The 20,491-nt window shown below is 42.9% G+C and overlaps 1 protein-coding gene across 2 annotated transcripts in view; it reads left to right on the top strand.

The window, feature by feature from the left end:
- LOC109531861 (proton myo-inositol cotransporter) overlaps positions 1-20,491 on the top strand; it is a 39,396-nt gene that overhangs the window by 6,479 nt on the left and 12,426 nt on the right. For both annotated transcript variants that reach the window (XM_019896388.1, XM_019896387.1), the window contains 2 exons: positions 5,010-5,169; positions 6,390-6,598. In XM_019896388.1, the coding sequence (XP_019751947.1) occupies positions 5,010-5,169; positions 6,390-6,598 (369 nt within the window). The remainder of the gene's footprint in view (positions 1-5,009; positions 5,170-6,389; positions 6,599-20,491) is intronic.

Here is a 20,491-nt window from a genome sequence, read left to right on the forward strand (position 1 = left end):
GCTTCTTTCATTCATGTTATGGGTATTTTTATACAAAGGAAATTTTTTGTGCCTGTTGAAAATTAAAGTTTACTGACATAGCCATAAAAAAATGTTGCTTTATTTATCTGACCCTATTGGAATGTATTTGTTAGGTTTTCAGTCAATTAAATTTGGTTCAATAAACAATATGTGGTTATTTTTAAAATTTTCAATGAACATTCGATCAGTCCGGCCCTCGGCTTGCAGCAAAAATTTTTATTTGGCCCTCCGTCCATTTGACTTTGACACCCCTGCTGTAACCTGATAACATGATAAACTGTCCACTGCAGTAACTGCTGTCCCCGAAAGGGTTAACTGAGATTTTCTTTCTTCACCTTATCAGCAGATAGTTTCTGTTTTAAAAATCGAATTTTGCTCACGTCAAGGTGTGAAGCGTACAAATCTGTTGATCACGCCTGTAAATGAATCAGGGTTAAAAATACAGCACGGAGAAGTCAAGCGTTTTGCAACTCCTCCTCCCCCAGCCCTGGTATTTGCAATTAGCGTACTTGCTAATTACACAGCTTGGGCCTTGTGCCCACCGAGCCGCACACTTCTGGCTGTTAGACAACTCGCTGAACGCTTTTAGTGTTGATTGCCTCCATTTGATGTCAGATATTGCAGCTGACCTCTCCTTCCACTTTCTCCTCTGCCAAATTTCTTCGGCGCCGTTTGCTTTTTGATCACAATTCGACACATTTCCCCGAAGTAGGAAATGATGAGCAGATTGCTCGCTTTTATTTTTACAGGGGAAAAAAAAAGAGCTACAATTTCTAATAAATCAACTTGCCTTTTGCAAATGAGCAGTTCCGAAATGAGGATGAATACAACACAATCAAGCTGTTTGTTTGCAGGTGGCAGGGGGGGCAAAAGGAGACCTAATCACCAAGTCCTTCATTAGGTCATTTTGCTTGTTAATTTCACATCCTCCGCCCCTTGCTGTCGAGCTCTTCCCCCATGCAAATGTGTTCATTACACAAGCGTGCATGAACCAGACTTTGATGGAACAGGAAACACATTCCGGAAACGGCAATTAGCCGCCAAAGATGCTATTAAGGAAACTTGTTTTTTTCATCGCGTGCTATTATTGCGGGCCCAGAACTGTCAATTGCATTCTCACATTTACATTCCAAAACGGAGACACTTTGCATTTTTTTGAAACGAACCAGCCCCGAAAAGGTCAGGGAAACTGTTTATCCAACCAGGAAATGTCACGTTCGCGGTTGTCTGTTTTGCTTCTCCTCATCCAGTCTAAGGCCTCTGTTTAGTCATCTCCTGGCCAGTTATCCCTTTCAAGCACCAATAATGATACTTTGTAAGAATCGATTCCTATATTTCAATTAAAAGGAGCACAAAAAGTGAGATTGTGGCTTAATAAGATAGCGGAAAGTGACAAAACCTGTTGCCACGGGGACGTAAGATGAAGGTAGGTGAACTCAACGGAATGCGCTTCAAATTTGGCAAATAGTGACCAAGTCATCAAAAAAGGGCCTTCACGTATTTTAATGCCACTCCCAGTTGAAGTTGACTGTCAAACTAAACTTAAAACAATGTGCATTGAAAACAACCACATAGCTTTGCCTTTCTGTTTGTTAGCTGAACGCTAACGCTAATACCATGGATGTTGCAGAGCTTTAACCCTTTAAGCAAAGGTGTAGCATGTAGACAGACAACACCAAAGTACTAACAGGCATATATTCTTTCTCCTCAGGATGACTAATATGAGTGCTGTACTGATGAGCTTTATGGAGTTTTTGATATAGTGTGACTTTGTTTCATTTCATGCAGAAATTGAACATTGTGTCAGGCTTCTTTTTGTAGTGATTATCGATGTCCAGGCTCTGCTCCACACGGTTTCATCCCCGACTTTCATTGCAACTCAATTTGAGACAAAACAGATATGATTATGACTGGACATACGATTCTATTTCTCTCCGCCAGATTAAATCACTACTCGGGATGTTTTTTTTTTTATCCCTCCATTTGACAACTTCCTTCTCCGGGAGAGTTTTCACTCTGCTTTTTCCCCTGCCTTGTCTTGGAATCCTAATTAGCTTGCTTCATCCTCGCTGTCACTGATGGAGGGCTGAGTGAAGTATTTGCCTCTGATCAAGTGTGTGCGCCTGGAGCCTTGGCAGGCCACTTTGAGACGACAATGACTTTTGTGCGCGTTAACAACAATGTGAACACCAGCGGTGCACGCTTGTGGTGGTGTTTTTCTAGAGGAAGATGAGTACAGTGAAACTCCTCTAGAACGAAACCTACATGGGCGAAAATACCCCCTTATGTGAAAAAATCTTCATGCATTAACACAATTCCCATTCTCCTGCCCCCCATACGACGAAAAACCCCCTGTTGCGTTATACGAAATCATTTTGTCTGCTCCAGCCTCGCGAAGACATTCACTACAACGAAGTCTTATCCAACAGCGACCTCTACTGCTTCGTTCAAAAAAAGGAAACAGCAACCACCACACTGGTTTACATAGTGAACGATGTTTATTTCGGTCACAGCTGCGAGTTTCCTGGACTCAACAAACTCATAGCTGCTCTGCCATTGCCAAGAGGGACCTAACTGGAGCGCTTCTCTCTCATTAGCGCTCCAGTTAGCGTAACGTTTTTAGCCTTCGAAAGCTAACTGTGGCCAGAACTACGAGGTGTGGCTGGTTTAAAAGTTCATTGCATGAACATCAGCTGAGCAACGCTGTCTTGGGTTAGGGTTAGGTAGAGACAGTGAGATGGTGGAAAGAAAAGCCACCGGGTCCAGAAATATTTGTTATTGTTAGATTCAGACGAGCGTGGACGTTATAATGCTAAAATGGCTACAAAAGGACCTTTGGATGTCAAGCAGCTAAGACAAGAAGAGCTCTGATGCTGGAAGAGAGGTTAAAAGTGATCAAAATGAAAGACGGAGCAAGCAAAATAAATGACATGATCCAAGAAATTGATGTAAGTGAAAGTGAATGCTGATTGTAAATTTCGCAATTTCTTTACCTTTTTTTCTTTCTACACTGACAATATGAAGTGTCAAATAAGTGTATGCTCATACTTATGCACTATTGGAATAAAAATAGAGTACACATACGTTTGTGTGCGTGTACACATATGTTTGTGTGGGTGGGTGTGTGTGTGCTTACATCTGAGACCAAATTTGCTACAGTGAAAAACCCCCTGTTGTGAAAAATTTCTTGCCGCAAACACGATTTCGTTGTAGAGGAGTTTCACTGTAGAACATTTCTCCACTGAACATTTGATACGAACCAAAGCTGAAAATGCTTTGAGTAGTGTTGTTCCATCAAGAGACAGCCTCACTCTCTCTTGTTTACCACAGCTGAAAATGTCAAGTGACTTTTGACCTTTCTGCCGGCGGCAGCGGTATTGGCTGATTCCGTGTTTTCAACTCTGAAAAGAAGTGAAACGGACACAATCATTAGTCACCGTCTCGCCCGAGCGCCTCGCTCGTATCGGCTGGCCGTCGCCCGAGTGAAATCCAAACGGCTCGGTTCGGAAGAAACAAGGGCGACAGGGGAGGCGAAAGCGGCAGAGAAGACAGGAAATTGGTTTAATGAGGAGAATACAGATGGAGGCATTGTTGCTTGTGCATGCAAACATTGCACCATAAACACATTTGGGTCAGTTTTTGATGTGCAAAACCACCAGCCAGTACATGAGGTGCACCTGGACTAAATTTTACACCGACCATAAATATTTGGATAATGACACAATACAAATTTTTGTGCCTCTAAATACACCATAATTGCTTTGCTCCTCCAGGCCTTGACTATAATCAGTTCCTGCTTGGTCTTGAATCATTTTTCAGTCTTTACACAATGATTTTCAGATAAAGCAGCTCAGCCAATTGTTCGATTGGAAACTGGCGACTTGGACTGTTAAGTCGGACTCAGACCACTTATTTGAAAAGGGTTTATCGGCCAGTCAACCTCCCATCTACCTTGCAATCTACATGTTTGTTTGTTTGTTTGTTTTTAACGATGCGAGGATTACAACTCTTCTGGCGGGTCCCCATGGAGGGAAATAAAACACAACAAGCAGTTAAATCCTCCTCCTGACACAATCCGAATCTTTTTGCCTCTAAACACACCACAATTGATTTGCTCCTGCAGGCCTGGACCGTCATCGGTTCCTGCCTGTTCTTGAATCGTTTTTCAGTCTTCACACAGGGAGTGTTATCAGATAAAACAGCTCAGCCAATTGTTCGATTGGACACTGGCGACTTGGACTGTTACGTCTGACTCAGACTTCTTGTTTCAATCAGGGTTATCGGCTATCTAACCTCACAGCCGTCTTAGAATCTTCATGTTTTTTGTTTTTTTTTGACGATGCAAAGATTACAACTCTTCTGGTGGGCCCCTGTGGAGGGAAACAAGTTAAATCCTCCTCCTGCTCTCTCTCTCTCTCTCTCTCTCACTCCCTCTCCCTCTGTTATTGGATTTGTCGTCCCAAAAAGCTGCCGCCATGCGGTGCCCGACTGGAGGTGACCTGCCTCATTTCCTGAGATGGGGTTGCCATGGCAACAGGTAGCCACGTAGGCCATCGGGGCACAGTGTTGTTGGGAGGAAGAAGGGGAAAGGGATGGGGATGATGATGATGGGGATGGTGATTGTGATGAATTTGATGGCGGAGAGGGTGGTGGGGTGGTGCATAGCAAGCAGGCTATTAATAGAAATGATCAAGAGCAAGCTAGAGAACATGGTGGTCTTGTGTCCACACTCTTGTTTGAGTCGTGGCCTTAGGATGGACAAACAGAGTAGTGTTTAGTCTGAGCTCATCTTACTCTGCCTTGCAGACTCCCGCTTTAACCTTTACAGAGCAGCATGGCCTTCCGTGCGCTATTATGTTGGAAGGTTTCTCTGTCACGAAAAGTTCAAAAAGAATGCGTGCATTTCTTTTTGCTCGGCTGTAAACAAAGTCTCCACACGTTCAGATGTGTGCTTGTTAACCCTCGCGAACTATTTCTCCCTTCGGCAGGCATCGCCTCGATGACGGTGCCCGTCTACATCGCAGAGGCGTCGCCGCCGCACCTCCGCGGTCAGCTGGTGACGGTGAACACCCTTTTCATCACCGGCGGGCAGTTCACCGCCAGCTTGGTGGACGGCGCCTTCAGCTACGTGCGGCGCGACGGATGGAGGTCAGAACAGCGCAGAACATCTCGTCTCAAACTGGGGTCCCTCAATGCCTTTCACATATGATAGATGATATGATTCCTTCATTATATCAAATGTCGGAGGATCTCACTCGGGCTCAAATCTAAATGTCAACATATCTACGAGCCAACCTTGAACATTTGCAGTGACTTGCCACATCAGCCCTGATGTTTGCCGATTAGAGTCACCCATGAATAATCAGTTGCCGTGATTCCTGCAGGTGCATGAAAGGTGCAGCTCTCCTTGATGCCTTTGCCTGAGCAGCAGAAGAAAAGCCTTTTTGTGTTGAAATTTAGGCACGCCTGTCAGCGCGCCGTGTCTGCTACTTTCATTTTCACGGCCGCTGGCCCCTTTCAATTAGTCTTTGCTCTCCTCATTTCCCCTACTATACTTTACTCTCCAGTAATTACGGGATTTCCAAGCAGTCTTTTTGTCAGAACATGTTGAACGCTGATTGTGCATTCAAGTGGACGCAGAGATTTCAACGGCAATTTCCTCTCACGATGATCATTCAATGAATTTGCTTTGCGTGCGTGCTAGGGGGTAGGTAAGCCTGTTCTGTTCTGTAGTTTGGATTTGACATCCAATGTGTTGACATCCATCAGATCAAAACCCAACCGATGTTGTATTTAACCCCTTCATGCACCCTGTAATCTGATAACATTTTAAGCTGTCCACTGTAGTAACCGTTGTCCCTGAAAGGGTTAAGAGACAGAAAATAGTGTCAGGTCCACTCAAAGTTGTCAAAGTCTGTTAGTTCCAGAATGGGCCACGAGGATTATATGGTCGACTAGAGCAGGCTCACATGCCTACGTGGCGGAGGGCAACTGTCCTATTCAAGGTAATAAAGACTGAACATTAGCTTAGCATTGTCTAAGTCACGCAACTCAAAAAGTAGCATGCTGTAGCCACCTATTGATACCTACGATTTTTACTGGTGCAAGTTCTAATCACGTGTTACTATTCGCGTTTTAGGAATAGTTTACATTATTCTGTATGTGATGTGCATTAAATCGCAGTAAATGTGAAGGCAATTTCCAGCAGAGGGCTCTAAATTAAGGCTTGACATTTCTCCCCCAGGGTTAAATTTTAATGAGCCACCCGTTGCTTGCAAGGAAATAGCCGGACCTCAGTTAAAAAGCTTCCTGTCAAAACCATGGAATTACAGGAGAATGGTTATGAAAGTCTTGTTTCCGCCTGCCAGGTACATGCTGGGCCTTTCAGTGCTACCCGCCGTTCTCCAGTTTGTGGGCTTCCTCTTCCTGCCCGAGAGCCCTCGCTGGCTGATCCAGCGCGGACAAACCCAGAAGGCCCGACGCGTTCTCAGCCAGATACGAGGAAATCAGAACATCGACGAGGAGTATGACAGCATCAAGAACAGCATCGAGGAGGAGGAGAAGGACGGCGGAGGAGGTGAGCATGAGAGTGGGGGGTAGCAAGTACAATTGTGTTTTGTTTTTTCGAATATAGTGGAAGTGTGGTACACACGGGCTTCCTTTAGTGCCACGTGAGAATCACTACCCGAGTACAATTTAGTTGTATTTAACTTTCTTGTACTGCCTCACTGTCAAGTGGTGTTCCACAGGGCGCAATTCTGGGGCCTCTGCTGTTTTCACTGCGTCTGCTCCCATTGGGTTTCATCTTAAGGAAACATGGTTTTTCCTTCCGCTGCTATGCAGATGACTGTCAGATCTATGTCCCACTGAGCAAAAAAGATGCCTTCTCATGAACGCCACTTTTATCCTGCCTGGAGGAAACCAAGACCTGGATGGCACATAATGTCTTGAATTTCAATAAGAAAAATAAGACAGAAGTGATAGTGTTTGGTCCCAGTGGCCCTTGTACATCCCATCCTATAGACTTGGGCCCCGTGGCTCTTTATCTTAAGTCAACAGTCTCATACTTGGGTCTTAAACTGGACAGTGATTTTAAATTGGGCTGGCAAATTGGTGCCTTTGTTAAATCCAGCTTCTTTCATCTTAGCCAGCTGGCTAAAGTAAAACCTCTCCTTGCTTATGAGCACTTTGAAAAAGTAATTCATGCTTTCATCACATCCCAGCTGGATTACTGAAATGCACTTTGCTTCGGAGTCACCCAATCCTCCATGAAGCGTCTCCAGTGGGTTCAGAATGCTGCTGCTCACCTCTTGACTGGTACTCGTAAGAGGGAGCACATAACTCTTACTCTGGCATCCTTTCACTGGCTCCCTGTACATTTTAGAGTTCTTTTTAAGATCCTATTATTTGTTTTCAAATCTTTAAATGGCCTCGCTCCACATTACCTCTCTGAGCTCCTCCACCCCTCCACAGCTGCCTCAGGTCTACGGACCAGACAATATTAGAGCTACCAAGAACTAAGTGGAGGTTAAGAGGGGCTCGAGCCTTTTCCATTGATGACCTCCCACTGAACATTCGGGAAGCCCCCTCACTGCCCATCTTTAAAACTCGTCTCAAAACTCATTTGTATTATTTGGCTTTTGACCCAGCATGACTTAGTTTTACTGTTTTTGTGCTTTCTACTGTTTTTGTGATTAATTTATTGTTTATTGTTGTATAAATGATATTAGCTCCATGTACAACACTTTGTATACAGTGGTGGTTGTTTTAAAGTGCTCTATAAATACAGTTGAGTTAAGTTTTAACCCTTTCACGGACAGTGGTTAATACAGTGGACGGCTTATCATGTTACCGGGTTACAGGGTGAATGAAAGGGCTAATTTTGGTCATGATTGTGGTACTTATAGAGCTAAGTATTTTTTTGGTAGTACTTTGTGTACAAGATTGTGACATGTTCATGATAAAACAGTTCCACTTGAGGTCTGTGTGCCTCCAAAGTGAAAATGTTCTACGGTACGTATGCATACAACACATGTTCCTGCCAAGCGTTTCCTTCTGTTCCCTCTCACTGACAGCCGACTCTGCCAAGGAACATTATTCACATGTCTCAGGAAAGGCAATAAAGCCGGCTTACAAACACTAAACGTGTACAATATTTTAGTTTCTGTATGAAGGGGGTTGTGAGACACTTCCATAGAAAATAAATAACATAAAAGGTACCACACTTCACACCCTTTTGTGGTTGTTGCTAGCTACTTGGCTCTTGTGATTATCAGTGCGAGTGGGAGGTTGTAGGCATCTGATTTTTCAGCTTATTTACGCGCCAGCTAACCTCCCCGAAATGTGGGTCTGACGAGTCCCACAGTGAGGTTACGACAGTGGAATCTAAGTCATTGAGTGTTTTTGCATCTTGCATTCATTCAACAATATCTCATACGACTGTGGGCCGACTGCCTTGACAATAATGAAGAGTGATCAGTAATCCGGCAGTATTTTTTTTCTTGGCATACACAGACACACATACATATACACACACACATATATCGCCCCCGGTGCTGTGACCAGTCACCGAAGAGAGGCGAGGGAATCACTTTCATCCCATATCTTATCAACCTTGACAACTGAGAACACCATGTGTCTGCCAGGAGTGCCATCCAAACATCCTCTTGGGGCCGTGTGGCCTGCAGTGAAGAGGAACCTTCATTTTACACACACACACGCACACACACACACACACACACACACACACACACACACACACACACACACACACACACACACACACACACACACACGCGCATGCTCGTGTGAAAACACACACACAGTGGCAGGCTCATTGTGTACTCAGCTGGTTCTTTTTTTTTTTTCCATTTCGGCATCTCCTGCAGTTTCCATCAGTATTATCAAGTGGAGTCCTACCGGTTAACTGTGTTGGAACGATTCCTGTTTAAATAGCATATTGACGGTTGGCGAGTTGTTTGTTTGTGATACATTTAGCCCTGCCTGTGATTTGCATTATTATAATGAAAAAAAAAAAAAAGACTGGGAAGGACTTAGCGTCCCTTTGTATTGTTTTTGTTTAGTGTGTGCTTGCGGCTGTCCGCCAAATACCTTGGCATCATTAAAGCAAAGCAATTACACTGCAAAGTACATTGATTCCAGCGTCGAACTATTTTGGGACTCTAATTTGCTGCTTTAATTTCCTGCTTCTTCTTTTTTTTTTTTTTTAATACTTCCCTCAATGTGCTTTAGGGCCCTTTAAAATACTTCTTGACATTACTGAAGTCTACAATGCACTAAATCTAACCTCGAAACTAATTTGACATTCAAGTAAAATATTGTGCGATCTTAACACTTGCGTACTAGCTCTTAGCGTATTGAAACACGAACGCTGCTTGCGCCGCACCGTTGTTTAAAATATCTTGACTAGGAAGAGAACATTTCACATCACAAAAGCCGGCAATTAACGTTTGACCCTGAGACACTCAGCCTAAAATCCTCCAATGTGATTGGCCACCTACTAAAAGTAAAGTGCGTGCGGGCATGTTTTCACCATGCCCCACCGATGACATGCCCGTTACCATGGCAACAGCACTTTCCCCTCCATCCCTTTTCTCTCCCTCTCACCTCAAACGATTAAAGTGCATATCACCTTTTGATCCACTCCCTCCAACACGCACATGCACACGCACTTAAAGATTTTGATGGAGGTGCAAAATCCACTCGGGTCAACAATCTGATAATGATAGAATTATCATCACAGGAATGGCAGACCTGCCAATAGTTATTCAGACAGGACGTGAATCTTGAATCGAAAGCGGATGTGATGTGTATTTAGGTGACATTTAGGATTTTTCTCAGCGTTTTGCTGTCCGAAGGATGCAATGAGGGAAGAAAAAAAAAAGGTCGGAGTGGCCACTTGATTTTCTTTAACAAAGTGGGTGGATTGTCATTGAGAATGACTGAAAGGTTTGTGGAGGAGGCTGGGGGAGCCTTCTCAGTAGTCATTATGTTGTCATTCTTCGTGTGAAACTTGATCGTTCACTGTATTGAACTCATTGATTTCTGAGGCAGGGCCTGTTTGTTGCAATCGGAACACCGCGCTGACTCACGTGAACTCCCAAGAAAATAGACTGTATGTCAAAAAAAAAAGGGCATGTCTAGACATTGACCGATGGGAACACTGTGTCCTTTTATTTGTTGTGTAGTTCGGCGATAAAGGTTACATGATTGCGTCAGGAAAGCCTTTGACAGAGAAACGTGGGTTTTCGTGGTGGATGGAGAGGCAAAAGTGGAACCAAATGCAGGACAGCAGGCGTAATCAAAAAAAAAAAAAATAAATTACAAAAACTAGCTTGAAGTTGAAGCTGATTGGCTGACACAAGAAACGGGGCTGATGAGACCAGGAAATGAAAACCGAAAGACAAGATGGGACACAGGAAAACAAGACCGAACATGAAACTAAAGTCAATCAAAACATATTTGCGAGTAACAGTGGTTATAATTTCCTGTAATAATAGTTTAAAAGAAAAATATACCGTATGTTCCCTAAACGCTTCAGTAGAAATTAAACATTACACTTTAAAAAATGGCTTACAGATGATTTGGTGTTAATTATTTAATTATTGGTGTTAATTATTATACAATTACTACTTTCCTATTAGCCTTTTATTGGCCCACGTGTGTGTGTGTGCGTGTGTGTCATGTTTTGGCAAAAATCAGCCACCCAAAAAGGTTTAAAATGATTTATAGATGCCTCAAAATGGCACTTTTGTCGATTAGATAGGGCTATGGCCTGACTTAATGAAGTTCTTCTTTCACTTCAACATAGTTGCTTGGCACCAGGATGCCACAAATGGCGTCAAAGCAATGATTTGAGTAGCTGCGTATTTTTGATTTCCTCCTGTAATGCTAAGATACCACAACATGCCGCCAAAGCCCTGTGGCTAATCGGAATGTAGTAATTCGCATTAAGGAAGTGTGGTTCAAGTGATGCATCTCAACTGGTCTAAGATCTTTGTTTGCCAGGGAGTTTAGCCTGGGTTGTTAGTGGAAGTTACAAGTGAGTCATTTTTTTTTAAGAGTCTCTAGACTTTTTATTTGATGTGTAACGTCATTGGAAATTATGTTAAACTGTTTAGAGATCATAGTTTGTGTTATATTGATGGCTTCAACTTGGAATATTGTCAATGGTAAACATTGCTTGCGGGATTTTGAATGTGAGTTATTGAAATGTAGGCGAGGGGATCGATTTGGGTCGAGGAGAGCTTCTGTTGTCGGTCTCGGAGTCGAATCGGATGTCAGTCATGTCAGATTTATTTCTGTTAGCAGGGATCGAGAAGTGTGTTTAACAAATGTTTCGTGAATCTGAATGCCCCGTTTCATGCACACTACCACATGGTAATACAATAACTGAGTTTTCCCTCTCCGTCCGCTGCAGCTTCTATTTCTCTCGGTGACGATTAATAATTCACGCTGTTTGAGCATTTTTATGAAACTCCACCGTGGGGGGCCCGAGCCTGTTTAAATCCATACAAGAAGTCATAATGAGACCATTGTTGCCTCTTCACTTTGGGGATAACAAAATAGAGGGACGCAAACTGACTTGATTTATTTTAAATGTAGCCTTCTTTTTCTTGAAAGTCGTAGGCTCCTCTTCTGTCTCCTGGCTGGGCCTTTTCCCCTTCCCAAAGGAACTTTCCAAAGACGTTTGTTTTTTTTTTTACTTGTTTTGCTAGCTCTCGGGTTTCATTTTCGCGGTAACCTATCATGTGACCGAAAAGCGCCGCGTCAAGAGTGACATACTGTAGACGGATTTAACAGAGAATCTGGTAATTTTTCAAAATAAAATACATTTCAGATCCCGAAATGAATAAAACGGAAATAATGCAAGTTATTTAGTCTTTCTGTGCGGTCCGGCACCAAATAACGCTCCGCAGCCCGGGGGTTGGGGACCACTGGGGTAGAGGATGACAAAACAAGGAGCCCCAACTGGGAAATTAGAGGAGACTGCATAACTGGGATAGCTGAGGAAGAAGAAGAGGACGGAATCATCTCCATCTTCACTCGAGTAATTGGCTTCTATGTGCAGGCATGCTGATCCAAATTTGAATGCTCCGGATGAATCTTTTGTGCAGCGCTACCCAGCATCAATTGCCTATTCATTATAGTTGAAAAACGGCATTGATCTTTTACATATTAGCAAGCACTTCTGGGTGCTCAGCATTCATTATTGTATTGTCGTACAAAATCAATGCGCTCATGACGCGTTGAGTAGCGTGTGATTGTTTTAGCAGAGCTGAAAAAAAAATGCCAATTGTGTGAAAAGTAGCTCCAGGATTCATCCCCGCCCCTGCGCAAATCGCCAACAATCTGTGTGCATTCAATTCCAGCAGGTGCACGTCTATGTTCACACCTGCCTGCAAGCAGTGACGCAGGATCTCCTCCTCAAGCCCTCCGGAGACAAGCAAAGAGAAAAGTGCGATATCGTCAGTCAAGATCGCTAGTCCCTGTGTCCTTACCGGCTTCGTCTAGTATCTCTGTAAGAAAAAATATCAAAGAGAGGGACATGACAGTGTGACTCCTCTTCATCCTCCAGAGAGGCAAAGACAATGGAAGGAATGACGCATGACTAAGGCATCGATCCAGATCTCATTCAAGCCACCACGAAGGTCATCTTGGGGCTTTCAAAAAATGTTTAATTAAAATTAAGATCCTTCCACCAGCCAGCAACGCTCTTTGAAAAGCTGATGTTGCCCAATCATGTTGCTTTTAACCCTTTGAGGGACAGCGGTTACTCCAGTGGACAGCTTCCCATGTTATGAGGTGCCAGGGGGCATGAAAGGGTTAAAATATGTCCTCGCACAGGCTGTCTCGCGATTTCACATCAGACTTTAGAGATTGAAAAAAAATGGCCAGTATTTTCTGTCAATCATTTTAGCTAGGGATGATCTTTCTCGCAGTCTTATTTACGAATATCCTTGGTGCGACACGACCGTAAAAAAAAAAACTTTCTTTTGATCAAAACGTATTTTCAGGAGTGAGTCACTGATTACGGAACTGGAAAAAATAATCCAGCATTCTGTTATGTTTCAATTTTCAAGGTTCTCAATATACTCTCGCAAGAATTTGCAACGCGAGTCAGGCGCTAAATCGTGTTTTAAACTGCTCTGTTGTACAGCAAACTGGTGTCGCGCAACGAAGATCGCAGACGCTGGAAACTATTTTTTACGAAAAAAAAACCAATTAACATGCATTAGTTATTGACAAAAGTCTATTATATTCTTCTTTAGGTGGGTCACTTTCATTCTATTTGACATAACGCAGAATTGAGACTGCCATAAGCGACCCAAAATTCATGAATAAAACTGACAGTCACAAATTGCCTCATGTGCTTCTTTGGTCAATAGTGAAAATTTGGTCAAAAGTGTAAGTGGGTTGAGTTTAGGGTTAGGCTCATGGATTTTGTTTGCTGCTGTACTTGACAATTCACCATTAAGTTTAGGGGTTAAGCTGAATGGTCATTCTATGTGTGGCGTGCCTCAGGAGTCATGCACAAGTACTCCACAAATATTATTTCTGTAACCGCTCAAAAGCGACTACCCTTTTCCTCGTTACGTTGTTCATCGGGAACGTGATCACTTTTTCCAGTCAGCCAGCCTAGAAAGTCAAGACTTGACTCTTCGCTGCTCTGTTCTTAAAGCAGCTCATGAATAATTGAACAAGCCAGATCTGTCATGATTCCTCCCTATTGGGCTATCAGGGTGACATTCATGGATGGAGGAATATTGAGCCACCTCGCTTTACACGCCTTCTAATGGGAAGATTTATGGATGCCATGAATGTGAAATTGTAATTGCGGACTGGAATAATGAATTTCTACCCACACCCATAATTTTTTTAATAGTAGCATTGCGTAGTGGATGGTTACTGTATATGGCAAGCCTCATACAGTACCCCAACTATTTGCAATTGCACACATTTTTTTAACCAATTAAATAGCAGGAATTACTTCCTAGTTTCTATTCATCTTGAGTCTTGAGCCCTCCGCTCTTGAATATGGCCAAGTATGAGGGGAGGTGATCCTGCTCTGAGACAATCATAGGAGGAGATTGGGAGGAATAATTGAAGAGAGCGACAGGTCGTCTGCTAAGGCTTCCTCCTTTGATTTCTGGCAGATGCTCAAGGTCCTCCTGTGCCGTGATTGCATATCGGTATGCGTCAGCTACCAATGTACCACACTCGAACATTCTAAATATGAAAATCAGCCATCCCTTATGCTCTTGGGAACCTGCCGTCTTTCAGCTTTAGGCTACATTAGCATGCAGCAAATGGAAGCATCCGACAAGACTTATTATTCTCAACAGGTTCTTTAATTGGTTTGGGTGAGGGGTGTTTCCTGAAAGCTCGAAGGCAATGACCAAGGATAATTGGAGAAGGGTGGGGGGCTTGGGGGGGGCAAAAAAAAAGGGGGGTCCTTGTGGTGAATGTACAGTTTTAGATTAATTTCACTTTGGTCATGTGTTCTCTCTGCAGGCCATGAGAAGGCCAAAAGTAATTTATATTTCTGTGCGTGTGATAATTTTTTTAACTATGACTGGGGGGGGGCTTAAATCAAAATTATATTTTGCCATTATTTGATTTTAAAGATACAGTGGTACCTCTACTTACGAACATCTTTTCATACGAAATTTTCAAGTTACGAAACGCCTCAACAGGAAAATATTGCCTCTTGTTACGAAAGAAATTTCAAGATACGAAAGGTAAAAATACAGTATGAGCTGCAAGTCGCAGCTCCGAGTTTCCTGAACGCAACATTCGTATAGCTGCTTTGCCATTGGCTATTACCGAGCATTTTCCTGGCATCCCATTGGCTAAGAGGGACATCTACTGTACGTGTCTCTGTGTGTAGATGGATAAATAGATAGATATGTGTCTATGCAACGTCCTCGTCAATCGTCCCTCAGGCCATGAGGCATTCCGATAGTTTTACGTAAATTTGAATCACCCAGAAAAAGTGTTCACCAGTCCGGCGATTGCTCAGGATGGTTACTGTATATGGCAAGCCTCATACAGTACCCCAACTATTTGCAATTGCACACATTTTTTTAACCAATTAAATAGCAGGAATTACTTCCTAGTTTCTATTCATCTTGAGTCTTGAGCCCTCCGCTCTTGAATATGGCCAAGTATGAGGGGAGGTGATCCTGCTCTGAGACAATCATAGGAGGAGATTGGGAGGAATAATTGAAGAGAGCGACAGGTCGTCTGCTAAGGCTTCCTCCTTTGATTTCTGGCAGATGCTCAAGGTCCTCCTGTGCCGTGATTGCATATCGGTATGCGTCAGCTACCAATGTACCACACTCGAACATTCTAAATATGAAAATCAGCCATCCCTTATGCTCTTGGGAACCTGCCGTCTTTCAGCTTTAGGCTACATTAGCATGCAGCAAATGGAAGCATCCGACAAGACTTATTATTCTCAACAGGTTCTTTAATTGGTTTGGGTGAGGGGTGTTTCCTGAAAGCTCGAAGGCAATGACCAAGGATAATTGGAGAAGGGTGGGGGGCTTGGGGGGGGCAAATTATATTTTGCCATTATTTGATTTTAAAGATACAGTGGTACCTCTACTTACGAACATCTTTTCATACGAAATTTTCAAGTTACGAAACGCCTCAACAGGAAAATATTGCCTCTTGTTACGAAAGAAATTTCAAGATACGAAAGGTAAAAATACAGTATGAGCTGCAAGTCGCAGCTCCGAGTTTCCTGAACGCAACATTCGTATAGCTGCTTTGCCATTGGCTATTACCGAGCATTTTCCTGGCATCCCATTGGCTAAGAGGGACATCTACTGTACGTGTCTCTGTGTGTAGATGGATAAATAGATAGATATGTGTCTATGCAACGTCCTCGTCAATCGTCCCTCAGGCCATGAGGCATTCCGATAGTTTTACGTAAATTTGAATCACCCAGAAAAAGTGTTCACCAGTCCGGCGATTGCTCACGATGCTGATGTTTGCCTTGGACATTTTCGAAGGATTGTTAAAAACCAACAAAAGCAAACATCCTTGGATCAGTTCTTTCCAAAACACCAGGTAAAAACCACTTTTGAGAGAGAAAATGAACTAAAGGGGGCAAAAAACGATGTGGACGCAGTTAAAAGTTAAATGACCGTCATTTTTATTCTTTACCCCAGTGTTTTTCAACCCCTGTGCCGTGCCGCAAGACGTTGTCAGGTGTGCCGCGGGAAAATATCCAATTTGTATGCCTATGCAGTGTATCGCCCAGAAAGTAATCGTGTAGTACTCTCCCATACCGCTAGGAAGCAGCAACAGCTAGCCAATTGCCTTGTGTTTCGACGAGAGACAAGCAAATTTGTGAGGCATGAATGCAGGACGAAAGATGAGAAAATACTTTTTTTGTTGTGTTCATTTGATTCCAATTCAAGCTGTTATAATGTCATTCTTCAATGCTAAAAACGGTTATAGTAACAGTATAACACATTAATTATTCAAATAAGCGTTTTTTTTTTTCACATTTTCAGCTAGTGGTGTGCCTTGAGATTTTTCCAATGAAAGAAGTGTGCCTTGGCTCAAAAAAGTTTGAAAAACACTGCTTTACCCGATTCATTGTTTTTTTACATTATGCACAACTCCCGTTTATTGTGCAATAATCTAATTGTAACGTGTATTTGTTACATATTTTGATGCTTTAGAAAACATTAACATCTGAATTTTTTTGGGGGGGGGGGGGCTTGTAACGGATTAGGGCATTTACATGGAAAACGCATCTCTACTTGTAGTTTCAGAAATTTCTTCCGGCACCAATTCATTTCGTAAGTCGAGGTACCACTGTATATGTTCGATATTTTTTGGGGCTTGATTTCCTGGAATGTGCCCGGTGTCAACATGCTATTAGCATGAATCCTACTGTATGTCGCTCTATTTCCTGCATCTGATAATTCGATGCTGACAACTCACTCCCGTATCGCAGATCAATCCTGTCATCTAAATTTGGGGTAGACGTAATTTATTAATTTTCTCAAAATATCTTGTAGATTCACTTTAACGTGGTTGGTAAACATGCTGTTAGCATAAATTCAAAGTAGCCACGTTTCCTGCGTTTGCTGATTTCTATGCTTCAAACTCACTCCTGTCACTCTCAGTCCTGTTGGTCAAGTGAGAAAGTCGAGTCAGGTTATTGACAGTTACTAAGTTATGATAGAAACCGTGGTAAGCAATGTAAAGCTAGCTTGGCCGTTCAACTGTAATGTGCTCGGTGTCAACATGCTATTAGCATAAACGCTACTGTATGTAACTATATTTCCTGTATTTGATAATTCGATGCTAAAAACTCACTCCCGTATCGCAGGTCAATACTGTCATCTAAATTTTGGGTGGACGTTATTTATTTTCTGAAAATATCTTGTACATTCACTTTAACGTGCTTGGTGTCAACATGCTGTTAGCATAAATTCAATGTAGCCACGTTTCCTGTGTTTGCTGATTTCTACGCTTCAAACTCACTCCTGTCACTCTCAGTCCTGTTATTCAAATGAGAAAGTTGAGTCAAGTTATTGGCAGTTACGAAGTTATGATAGAAACCCCGGTAAGCAAAATCAAGCTAGCTTAGCTGTTTCCAAAGCCCCCGTAATGCTTCACATCAGAAGCACTCATGTGCACTGTTGTGGAAATTACAAGCCGACCTGTCTCGTAATTTGTTGTATCGGAGGGAAGATGCATCAAAGCATAATTGTAAAAAATGCAAGTTAGACAGCGTTTCGACATCAGGCAATTATTTCACCGCTGTGAGACTAAGTCACGACGCGTGTGGCTTTGCTGGGTCACGCCCCCGCCTTCCACCACCGCCATCCAGTCGCTTTCAATATCTCATCAGATTGAATTACAGCAGGGTGGTGCTCCAGTGAGGAAATGAAGCCACGTGTGTGTCTCTCTCTTAGTGCATCAACTTCAGTCTATGCGCGTTTCTAATGTCTTTCTCATGCTCGTTTACATCATTGTTCGGGGTTAAAAAAAAAGCAGCATGGTTGTTTGATCAATAAAGGGAGTAAATGAAGCTCTCCTTCATGAGATGGCCCTCTCCGGATAGTTGAACCTAGGCGCATAAATCTTGATTTCCCCCGCGGCTAATCCGATAACGGTCGGGCTTCGCTGGAAATCAAGCGATCATACTCCACCAGGTTACCGCCAAAGGAAATGGCCCGGCCATCGTGAAAGCAGCGCTTCCTCTTTTTCACCCGTCTGACGGGTAGAGCACTTCATCATATTGTGGCGCGGCCTTAATAAAAAAATTGATAAAATTTCCAAAAAAATACAATAACAGGCTCATGGGAAATATTTACACCATTTAGGATTATATTTCTACGACCATTGGGCAATCGCACTGATTTATGAATTTAATGTGCCAGTCGATGTTAGGCATTTATTAGATTTGTGGTGAAATTACCAGCTGGAGCGAACATCAATTGCAGAGAAACTTTATAAACATCACAGCGGTGACGGTAAGGAATTTTGTGGTTTGCTCCTGGGAAAATTTGTATAAAATGAATGATAGTCTTTATTTTCTTTGTCGTAAATGGTTTATGAAAAAAAAAACAATCCAAGCAGTTCAGAAATAATAAAGATTATAAACATACTAACTGAACAAATGGATTAGCCAAATTAATTTGACGTATGCCCTAAAATAAGCTTTTTGATAGGGGAAGTAAAAGTAAACAAATAATGTGTTGGCAAAAGTATAACTAGGGCAAACCAAATGGCAGCCATGAAGGTGCCTCTCATAAATACATCTCTGATGTTCTAGTGGGCTTTTTCTGACATTTTTTCCCCGCAGCAGATAAGGTTTTGTGCTAATGCTAACTGGTATTTGGAACTGTTCATAATTCACTTCCCCTTTATTAAAGGCTCAGTTGCAGCAAGATTGGATATGTTGAGTTGAGGGGACAGTTAAACACAGTGGGAGGAACCAAACTGACAATTCGTGGACGAACTGAATGGCGATTAGAACCCAGAAACATAGACACAAACAAAATACGGAATTAAACATATTTATCTATTGACAAAGGTGCACCGACAAAGTAGAAACAGAAATCACTGGTCACGAAGAGCCAGGAAAAAACAAAAAAGCGCTTGCAAAGGCAAGATAATCGTCAATCTGAGAATATAAACGAAATAAGAGTCCAATTTCAGCGAAACAAAACAAGCGCAAAATCAAAAGACAAAATAATATCAATACTTATAAGCGAGAAACTCGAGCGCAAAAACGAGAATGGCGAGATTGAGAGGTCTCCAAAACAACACTTGAGCACGAGCAGCAAACAAGGTCATTAATTTAAATCCAACAGAGACTTGGAGATTAGGAAGTCCTTAAATACAAGGCTAACTTGATGAACACATTGGCAGCGGGTGTGCACGCTGGAGGAAAATCCCTCCTCTGCCACCTGCTGGAGGCACCCAAGAACAGGATCGTGGCAAAAATCACTATGCGCGTACACTTTTAAGTGTGAGTTAACAGATGCTCAGTCAATCTGCACGCGTGAAAGCGAGCGTTTTATACGAGGCCATAGGGTTCATCCGAGAAAAGTGCTTCTCATTTCGCCCCCTGTCTGAATGCCTATAAAGCTGCTTTCAGCATTTCTCAACCAAAAGCAATCAAAGACGATGATTCCCAAAGACACAGATAAGTGTGTAAATGTCTATTGAGTGAGTCCGGGGCTTTTCCTTTCGAAAGGAATCTGCTCCCAAGAGGCTCCTCCTACACGCAGCTGCTCTCTTTTTGACACCATTGCCGTTCGGATATATGGCTTCACATGCGCAGCCCTCATGAGTCCGTATTGGGTTCGTGAAACTTTATTCTCCACACCTCGCCTTCGTCTATCCGTCATGCTTGTCCAATCGCTTTCTCATCCTATTAAGACTCGGGGGGGGAGAGAGGGGGGTGGGGGTCCCAGAGGAAACTGCTTGTCGGCATGCTGGCTGGAGATCAAGCTGAGAGGCGGCAAGGCCAATGCGGGCTTTGGATAAAAGTGCAGCCGGACCAAAAAAAAAAAAAAAAGACGAAAAGCGGCTCGGGTGGAGAGCAATCAGCGCCGCGGACAGCTCAGTGAGGCAAACGTACGATCTTTTGTCTATTATCATCTTTGAACAGTGCTCACCAATTATTCACTGGGCTCAATGCACTGGGAATTGCTTTAATTGGGATTTTTGGTTTATTACTTGTCGTGCTGCAGCAGCTTTAGAATTACAGACCATATGTATATGTCTGTATATCATATTGCCGGAGCCTGTCCCAGCTGACTTGGGCGAAAGGCGATTCGCCCCCTTAAACTGGTGGCCGGTTAGTCACAGGGCACATAAAGAGACGAATAACCATACGCACCCACATTCACTGAGTGAAAACCGATTCCACGCTGCCCCACACGCATTTTAGGCGAGTGTACCATGACAG

The sequence above is a fragment of the Hippocampus comes genome, unplaced genomic scaffold, assembly GCF_001891065.2.
Source record: "Hippocampus comes isolate QL1 unplaced genomic scaffold, H_comes_QL1_v1.1 scaffold196, whole genome shotgun sequence".
NCBI classification, from domain to species: domain Eukaryota; kingdom Metazoa; phylum Chordata; class Actinopteri; order Syngnathiformes; family Syngnathidae; genus Hippocampus; species Hippocampus comes.